General features: G+C 35.6%; 1 protein-coding gene across 1 annotated transcript; it reads right to left on the reverse strand.

The window, feature by feature from the left end:
* Positions 1 to 1,818: 1,818 nt before the first annotated feature.
* On the reverse strand, positions 1,819 to 10,293 carry LOC133530119 (uncharacterized). Its single transcript, XM_061867959.1, has 3 exons — positions 9,019 to 10,293; positions 4,713 to 4,854; positions 1,819 to 3,171 (listed from the first exon to the last, which is right to left on the reverse strand). Exons 1-3 carry the CDS (start codon positions 9,036 to 9,038, stop codon positions 3,082 to 3,084), a joined length of 252 nt encoding a protein of 83 aa, XP_061723943.1. The 5' UTR covers positions 9,039 to 10,293; the 3' UTR covers positions 1,819 to 3,081.
* Positions 10,294 to 10,579: the final 286 nt, after the last annotated feature.

The following is a 10,579-nucleotide window of genomic DNA, read 5'->3' on the forward strand; positions in this document are numbered from 1 at the left end:
CAAAACCTATTAAAGACGTTAATAACATTGCAGTGTTTAAATAGACCCTTTTATAAGCGGGGGTGCTAAGTTAATAGCTTTGTAGAAATGTAAGTGTATAGGATTTATAATACCTACGACGCCGATGGTCCCGGGTTCAAATCCTGGTAAGGGCATTTATTCGTGTGATGAGCATGGATATTTGTTCCTGAGTCATGGGTGTTTTCTATGTATTTAAGTATTTATAAATATTTATATATTATATATATCGTTGTCTAAGTACCCTCAACACAAGCCTTATTGAGCTTACTGTGGGACTTAGTCAATTTGTGTAATAATGTCCATTAATATTTATTTATTTATTTATAATACTTATGTGCTAGCTTAGTTTATAGTACTAAGGATGTTTTCTTGACCACAAAATCAAAGCACGTTTGTTACATATTTTTAAGGTATTGCTTGGCGCCGACTACAATCATATCAGTACCTTAGCGCATATAAAACAGGATAATATTTTATTGTACCCCTTTTCGGTTTTATTTTATGGGTTTTTACTTTTCCATTTTTTTTTTGTTTTCTGGCCGTAATCCAATATATCCAGGCAATAAATGCTCAAAAAAGGTATAGATATTTAGTTTAGACTGCATCCCTTAGTGGCAATGGGAACATAGCTTAGCGGGTTTTGCACAAAGATGTTTTGTTTTTTAATTGGTGACTAAACTAAACTAGGCGAATTCCAGAAAAGTTTATAGGACATTTTAGTCTAAATATGACCACAAATACCTACACTGTTAAAATCTTTCGGGTTCCTCGAGAGTACCGTAAATAATATTGAAGGAAATTTAATGCAAAACTACAGACTTTCATAAGCGGATATATCGCAAACTATAAAAGTTATAGAAAACTTGACTGAGTAAAACTGGTAGCAAATTTAATTAGCTTTCATTTTGTACGATGAACATGTCGCTATGAGGCATGGTTTCCGAAATATAAGCCAAAAACCAAAAAAATCTACTTTTTCAGTTCAGTTGTCACTGACAGCGATATGCTGGCAACATTCTTGGTGCCCGTAAGTCTTTACGAAGTAATGTGACGTTTTGAACCTAAAGGTACCACATTGTTAGTGGTCGATAAGGTTAATTACAAATTGAAGCTATATTAATTATTAATTGAAGCCTCCAATTGAGGGGGGGATTTAAATTCTCGGGTCAGAGGTGTAGGGTTAGAGCCGGTGTAGCTTTATTTGACGTTCATAAGCGCATTGTAATATGCCTACTTGAATAATAAACTATCTTTATCTTATATGCAAATAGCGCCTTATTGACAACCGACAATAATTATCCTTTTGGTTGAGATTGGCATAATATATAAGTCAATAGGGTTGTTTCCAATTTTTTTAAACGCTTGTATTACGTTCTATATTAATTAAAAGTTGAAAATTGTGTGACGTCACAGTTTACGGTTTGACACATAACTACATACACACGTAGAACATACGAACTGTCAACTGACATTTGTCATTTGTTGTTTATCGCCTAACTGTCAACAGTGTCAATCCGAGAGTTGTGACGTCATCAGAATCTTCAATGACGTTTCGAGTTTGGTCACGCGACGTGTGCCAAAAGATATTTTAAATTCAATATTTACAAAAATATGGTCATTACAGGTCCCGTAAAAGTAGTTTAACATGTTCTTATAACCCAAAAGAATTTATTGGGATACAATTCTGCCCTAAGATTTGTAGATGGAAACAACCCTATTGCTGTCATGGGGACGATCATTGGATGCGCGGGGTATATAGGTAGGTGTAGGTAGTCGATTAACAAAAGAAACACAACATAGTCGAATGTGCTTTATTTGGGGCTGCATTCTCGAGATTGTCGCTCACTTAATAACGATATAATATGTTATATAACATGTAACACTAACTTTAGAATATATGTATATTACTTATCTTTACATACATACAATACCTTACTTAAATCTAGAATTATGAAAATCTTAAATAAAATTTAAGTTTATAGTATACCAAAAATAATGATTTACTAAAAATACAAAGGCTAAGTAATATCACAAAAACAGGAAGCATAAAATGACGTGGAAATCAAAATGAGTCATAAAATGCCGCCTGCACCTAAAGAAACATGATTTTTTCATCTCGCGGCCTCTTGGGAACAAGTGGCATTTTAGGTGTCCGTAGTAAGATAGTTTACATGTAAAGTAAAAGGGTTATCCAGCCTTTAAAAATAGGAAGACAAGTATAGAAACTTACAAATAAATAATATTGATAGGTACATATAAACCACAAATACTTAACTAAAATCACAAAATGACTAGAAAAAATTGCAAAATAGCCTTCCATTTTGGCGTAGTAAGTCATTATACAGCAAAAGTCATTAAGTGTTTATAATAATTTATAGTTAAGAGACAGAAGCAATCAAACGAAGGTCTCAAAATTATCTACACACAGCTTTATTGCTAATAAGCCTGTGCAGATCTTTTGAGTGTTGTACCTAATTTTGCTACTGTTTATAAATTACGATCCGCAAACCTAAACTTAGTATTTTCCGCAAACCTAAACTTACTAAGGCATTGTGCATGTGAAAGCTGCCACTTCGGTACAGTCAGCAAAATGTTTACCTTAGCACCCCTGTATGTATATGCAGGGTTTCCATCAAGCTAATTAATAGTTTTGCTCAAGGGCGTAGCCAGCCAGTAAACTAGGGGGGGGGGGGGGGGGGGGCAAGTTTATATCGCCAGAGGCCTAGGGTAGGGGGCCGACGCCGCAGAGGGGTATAATTTGTACGTGAAATTTGAGGTCCAGGGAGGGCAGCTGCCCCCCCCCCCCCCCCCCCCCGCCTACACCCATGGCTTTGCTGACTACATTATTAACGTCAAAAATAGGCATCTGCGCAATTCTTCGCCGAAAATACTGTATACGTAGAATACCTAAGAAACAAAAAATGTTCTTATAAAAAGGGGTTCTAAAATCAGACTAGGCATTTCTCAAAAATTATACAATGTTAATATTTATGTTGTGTTAATGTGTGTGTGTTTCTATAAATCGCTTAATGACTCCAGCTTCAGACTGCAGCAGTGGTCTTATTTGTCTTCGTCATAGTTGGGGTCCTCGGAGTCAGGCCGTCGGTGCTTGTCCAAGCCGGAGACGGTCATCGAGGTCTTCAGGTCGTGCTGCCGACAGATGATACACATACTAATAGTAGTTGAAGAAGGTAGCTTTATTTAAAATAGGAGAATATGAGAATTGTTAGGGCGAATCTCCGAGCGTTTTAATCGCTCTGCGACTGTAGCACGGTCGCATTTTTATCGCCTGCCACCATGCCTGTCATGTTCAAACAAGCATGTAAGTGCGAAAGTACCAGGCACAGTGACAAGAGATTAAAATGCAATCAAGCTGCCGTCGCAGGTAAAAAAAAAGTCATTGAGGTCTATTCTGTTTTAATAATTTGATAAGATTTTGATAAATTGATAAGGTTTTGATCTTATATTGATACGATCTTAAGTTATTACTTATCACTTATTGGTGCATGTGAGATGCTTTATGTGGTACGCAGGGGCGTATTTATTTACCCTGGAGGGGTAAGGGGGGGGGGGGGGTTTACAAAGGGCGGTAGGTTAGGTTTCCAGAAGATGCCGAAAAAATGCATTTGTGCTTATTATAAGGCCCACTGGCCCAGGGGCCAACTCAGCATAAATACTGTCTTATACTTGTAAGAATATTATTTTTACAAGTATTATACACATTGAACGTAAGATGGAATAAACGTCTTCTATTCCCGAAAGCTAAGGAAACTGGAGTCTAATTTCTAGTTACATTAATAACGGCCAGCACCACCGCCGCCGAGTATTTTTGGCCTGTATAATTGTTAGCATAATGTTTCTTTACTTTTAGGAACGGAAAAGACAAAGTAAAACCGCCAAATTGCGGCTACAGTGTGTTAGCTCGCTACGAACTGCCGACGTAGTTCCGTGAACTGGGCACAGTACAGTCGATTTATTTAATCAAGATGTCAATCTTTGAGAAAAAACACCAATTGAAAGTGAAATAGTGTATGGAAATTATCACGTGACTTTTCGTTGCATCTGTCGTCCTGATACTTACATTTTTAGGGTTCCGTACAAAAAAAGTACATAAGGTGCGACTCTATCCGTCTGTCCGTATGTCTGTCTGTCTGTCACATCGCTAAATACTTAGAGAATCACTTAAGCTATCGATTTTAAATTTGGAATAGTTATGAACAACGCTAACCCAGACACATTGGAAGAATATTTTTTTTATTAACTATGGAAAATGCCTAATATTAAGAGGGGGCAAAATTGCAAATTCTAGTGACTAGTTTAAGGGGGGTATCATTTAAAAAAACTCAAATTGTACATTCCAAAACATTTTTTCCTTTTTTTTATAGTAAAATAAATTGATTTATGAAGGAAAATGTGAAAAAATATACCATCGGTGCGCAAGTAAAACGAACTCGCACTTGACCGGTTTTATTTTTACGATCGGAGTTTGTCAATGTACGATTGTCAATTAGGCCGCCTGTACCTGTGTACAGGGCTATAACCGCAAAAATCAAAGTTCGTCAATTGCGGGCATTTTTCTCTCACTCTAATTACGTAAATGAGAAAGATTCCCGCAATTTGCTAATTTCGGTTTTCGCGGTAGGCCCCCAGGTCACCAAATGACCAGACTGTAATACAATGTGTAAACTCACTACGAACTGCCGGCATAGCCGTGTGAACTGAGCACAGTCGAGTGGAGCCGGGGCGCGTTTCCCGCCCGTCCAGTCGCGACTGAATGTGATCTGAGCTGTCACCAGGCTGGCTATCAGCGCCCAGACCACCAGTGTCACGCTTCTGGGGACAAGAAAAAACGTCACGTATTATAAGTAGGTATAGAGGCATTGGTAGAAGAGTTGAGACTTGAGATGCATAATTGTAATTACATAGAGTATACTAATGGCAAAAGCGGTAGTGAATTAACAAATAAGAGCACGTTATATAACCCAAATACCTTGAAGAAACTCAGTTCAACTTGCTATTAGTACAAGAAAAGAATAGAAGAAGACGTGTACGTGAACTCGTAGATGCGTGCGCACCAACGCTGGCCCAGTACCATTGATGTGAGGACGAAAAACCGACACCGTGCACCGTGGCCATCCCAGCACCAGATTAAGCCATCCGAAACCACTACCCTCTCTACACGCTGGCCCATCTTAGTGGACCAGTATAATGGCCCATCGTGTAGAGGAGCTATAAGAGAGTGAATGTTCAAACTTACGATTAGTACAATACAAATGGACAGCGCCAATACAGACAATGCCCATATTTTTATTATTTGCTATCCTATAGCTTGTACTTAGTTATTTGTAAACACCCCTATAATGGAACATGCACCAATGGTATGGTACAGACAAATCCTGTAAAACAAGTATTTATCATCAGTTTTTAATTGCTGGCAACATTTTACCACATACAAGAGCCAAAGAGCTGGTTGGCAGTCAAGCAAGTTGTTTACCACTTTTCGACTGACTGGCTCACTTTCTTGGCTGACTGTATAATGTAGGTAAGCCTTCGTCCGAGTTTATCCCATTTTCATTGCATCTCATGCGTTGGATTTCAAAGAAATAAATAATAGAAATATATATAGGTGCTCGAAAATATTTAAATAATAATTTTATGTCTTACGATGCATCCTACCATCAACGGCGTAGGATGCGCTATGTCTGCATGAGCAGAGCGAGGTTAAATATCGTTGAACCTTTTAAGATTTTATAATAAGAACACCTGTCACGTTTTTGATATTTGCTTTTTATATTTACATGTTTCATAAGTCGCTTTCCTTTCTGTGCATTTTATTAATAAAGTTTATATTCATATATTCTCTGATTTTACTCATAATTTACATATGTGGTTATATGCCCAGGGATAAATCATGACACATTAAGATATAAAAGCGGCCAAGTGCGAGTAGGACTCGCCCATGAAGGGTTCCGTACCATTTATGACGTATTAAAAAAAACTACTTACTAGATCTGGTTCAAACCAATTTTCGGTGGAAGTTTGCATGGTAATGTATATCATCTATTTTTTTTAGATTTTTCATTCTGTTATTTTAGAAGTTACGGGGGGGGGACACCCTTTTTACCACTTTGAAAGTGTCTCTCGCGCAAACTATTCAGTTTAGAAAAAAATGATATTAGAAACCTAAATATCATATTTGAAGACCTATCCCTAGATACCCCACACGTATGCTTTGATAATTTTTTTTTTTTTAATTTTTAGGACGTATTAAAAAAAAACTACTTACTAGATCTCGTTGGAACCAATTTTCGGTGGAAGTTTGCATGGGAATGTATATCATATATTTTTTTTAGATTTTTCATTCTGTTATTTTAGAAGTTACGGGGGGGGGGACACCCTTTTTACCACTTTGAAAGTGTCTCTCGCGCAAACTATTCAGTTTAGAAAAAAATGATATTAGAAACCTCAATATCATTTTTAAAGACCTATCCATAGATACCCCACACGTATGGGTTTGATGAAAAAGTTTTTTTGAGTTTCAGTTCTAAGTATGGGGAACCCCCAAAATTTATTGTTTTTTTTCTATTTTTGTGTAAACATCATAATGCGGTTCATATAATACATCTACTTACCAAGTTTGAACAGTATAGCTTTTATAGTTTCGGAAAAAAGTGGCTGTGACAGAATCGGACAGACAGACGGACATGACGAATCTATAAGGGTTCCGTTTTTTGCCATTTGGCTACGGAACCCTAAAAAGGGGTAAAATGCATTTACACATACTGAACAGACATAACGCATGGGGCTCGAGTGCAAGTCAGAAATCTGTTGAAAAAACTATTGCAGGTCGATGACTTTGGCTTAAGTACGGCAAACACATTGTTATTATTATATATTATTTTATTTGGCCGAAACCCACTGACTTGAATTGGCTATTTGACAGTTTTTTTGTAAATAATGTCAATCGATCTTAATGTATTTATAGGACTCACGGCATTTAAGCAACACAAAGGTCAGAAATGAGAGTTAAAATCTGACGCTCGGCGCAGTCGACAAATCAATCGCCTTTAACAAAATGATAAATTGTTGTAATGTGACGTTACATTACATTAGTTTGTTCTAAATGTATGGAAGATCAATAAAATTGCTATTTAGACCCTGAAATATTTCGTTTATGTATATAGTTGTCATACAATTTATTTTTCACCTCAACAGCTCGAACAGGCCTACTTTCGTCACTCCAGGGAGTGAGACAAAGTAGCTTTTTAATTTAGTGAAGGCCATGAATACAGGAATATTTCTAGAAGCTTTCATCATAATGATGATGCCTTTCATTCATGAATGTAAATAAATGTGGTTACCTTTACTTGATGTTGAATTTTTTTAACCTTTAATTTGTTCTCACTACTGAGGTGAAAAGTTGTATGTGTCACACGAGAGCAAAGTTATTTTACACCTCGTGTTTTTGAGTCCCTCGCAAGAAAAACCAACTTTCCTCTCCTGTTGCACAAATAACTATTTCAATAAAATGTAAGGAATCTAATGGTACCTAACCATTTTTTTTGAGAAAGTTTAAAAAATATTTTTTTAGGCTTTGGAGCCTTATAATCTCAACATGTCTTTTTAAATTCCACTTTTTATAATGGATGGCTCATTTTCTATCCATTTAGCTAAATTTTATTATAATATTCAATATGTGTCAAGTACCCAATTATCAAAATTAGGCACTCTTAAAGTATCAAGACGTCGGCACTCTTGAACTAATAGGCTACGAGCCAGAAATTATAGCCAGTTTTGAAGCCATCCCGCAACCATTCGGCTATCGCAACTTCCTTATATATAATTTTAATTTGAGTAGTATAAATATAAGTGTAAATATAATTTTAATTTAAGTAGTTACGAATATTGTTGTTATACCTTAACCTATTTTTTCTTTACGAACCGCACCTTTTAAATCCGGGCTTACGGATGATTTACCTACGTCTACCTAGATTGCCGAGGGCCGTCAGTTTACATACTGGTAATTAAGTTAATTTAATAGAGGTGTAAATGTCACCAATATTAGTATGGCTATGATGTTGTGGCAAAAATATGTACATAAAATATTTTCTTTATTAAGTAATGACCTCATGGGTTTCGGGGAAAAAACGTAAAAACCTAAAGAGAGCGAAGGTTTTTGTTTAAGCTTGGGCAAACATTCTGTCGTATGTATGTCTGTCTGTATTCTAATAGAATCTTTATCGCATTTTTATGCGATTATCGTAAAATGTATACTAACAAATCGAACCTATTCAGGTTCGATATTACAATAGATTTTTTCATTATTCAGTTTTTGTGTTTGTTTTTTCAAAATCTCGAAGCTATGAGGATTTGCGAGGTCTACTAGGCCTATACCTCACGTAACGTACGCTCAGCAGTTACCTAATTATAATTAGATTCAAGGAAATCTAATACCTTTAAACGAGCAATTCTTGTATATTTATATATTTCGATGAAATTTGCTATATGAGGGTTATTGGGAGTGATCAAATAGACCTCGCTAGGTCTTATCTCTGGGAAAACGCGCATTTTTTTATAGGTGTCATTCTTTGTTTCATTTAGATATATATTTTTTTCATTTTTTAAGATAATTAGCTTATTTTCTATCCTATTCACTTGAATAAGTATTCATTCGAAATCAAAAATGTGTTAATATTTTTATTCATTATCGGTTTAAACATCCATGTTAAACTTAAGTGGCAAGCTCAGCCACTAAATATTTTTAGTTTAGGTATCTTTCTTTCGTTTTTAATATTTATTGAAAATATTTAAGAGTTGAAAGTTTTGTTTTTCAGGAAAGATAAACGTAACGTAGGTACTAATTACACAATCTAGCATTGCGGCGCCCGATTAATATATTTTTCACAAAAAAAAATTAAATTTCTACTATTAATTTTCACTTTTTTTGTTTAAAATGTCATCACGCACTAAAACGTTCACACTAAGAGTTGAACTCACCGAACCTTCACGACAGCCATGTTCAAAGACAGTCCACAGTTGTCTTCCGAATGGCCAGTACCACCCGCTATCCTCCTTATATACCCGGTCCAGCCAAATTATTCCCATACTTATAACAGTAGGCGAGTCGTTCGCTCCATGTACCTAACCAGTATAAAAAACCTTGCTCATTAGACTATAAGCCGAGGCAGACTACGCTAAGTTTTCACGCCAAGGGCTACGTCGGTGACGAGTACGTAGCTTATAAAGATATCTATGCATTCTTATTGCCAAGTTAGCGTGGCTATATCATAAATAAGATAACTTTAAGTCTAAAAATAAGTATGATCTTCAGTTACTTTAGCTTAGTTGGTAAATAACACCTTCATTACGTATGTGGAGCTCCCTATTTTAAATCTCGGTAAAATAAAAGCCAATCTAAATAGTTTTATGCTATTTTTAAAATTTGAACACAGAGAGATATACGTAGAAATAGGTAGAGCTCTCCCTTGAATTCATATATCATTCAAATTTATAACTAAATAAATATTATAGGAAATTATTACACAAATTGACTAATTCCCACAGTAAGACAATAAAGCTTGTGCTGTGGGTACTTAGACAACGACATATATAATGTATAAATACTTAAATACATAGAAAACACCTAAGACTTAGGAATAATATAAAAATATCCGTGCTCATCACACAAATAAATTCCTTTACCAGGATTTGAACCCGGGACCATCGACCTTCATAGGCAGGGTCACTACCCAATAGGCTATACAGGTCGTCAGGTACATTATTATCTGGATTTAGACCTGGAACCACCTTTCAAGCAATTCGTATATTAAATGGTACAAACAACATTCTCCTTTATGGATTCGAACTCAATACTATTAAATTCGTGGGCATGGTCACCAAAAGACAAAATGGTTGTTAAAGAAGTGCATCTTATATCGGTCCGTTAGCCACGATGTGCTGGGTAAGCGTTATGAATACCGTCAAGTTCGTAGGTGTTTAGAGATCCTTTAGGAGTTGTAATCGGGTATGGATTATGGGTAGGAACAACCCAAAACTTTCTTATCTTTGAAAAAGGAGGTACACATTTTTCTAAAAATGCTCAAGTTACCTTCGGATACTACACCCGGTAACGATTTACAAAAAGATATTTAATCTTTTAGTCTTAATTCACAGTTACACTGTGTTTCATTAATCAGTCCGTCGATTGTGGTTAATGCAACCTAAATAAAAGAGTTTTTTCGGAATTCAGATAGGATTGGAATCCTTAAAAATTATATATTACTTGTCCCTTATGTAAAAGCCTTAATGCATTCTAGGATAAGATAAGAAGAATTTATTAGCAAGAAAAAGAACATACACACAAATTAATATATATTTAACAGAAAATTGTACTAAATCGGTCTTGATTCAACACTACGACGCAGTGTCCGTAGGAGGAGGAGGAAATATATTTATTTCTTGCTACTTTAATTAGTACTTATATTTAAGACACGAAACAAAAGAACCCTTTTAGAATACCATTGTAATAATTTAATTTACCTGTTTATTACATAGCATA

The sequence above is a fragment of the Cydia pomonella genome, chromosome 22 (assembly GCF_033807575.1).
Source record: "Cydia pomonella isolate Wapato2018A chromosome 22, ilCydPomo1, whole genome shotgun sequence".
Taxonomy (NCBI): Eukaryota; Metazoa; Arthropoda; class Insecta; order Lepidoptera; family Tortricidae; genus Cydia; species Cydia pomonella.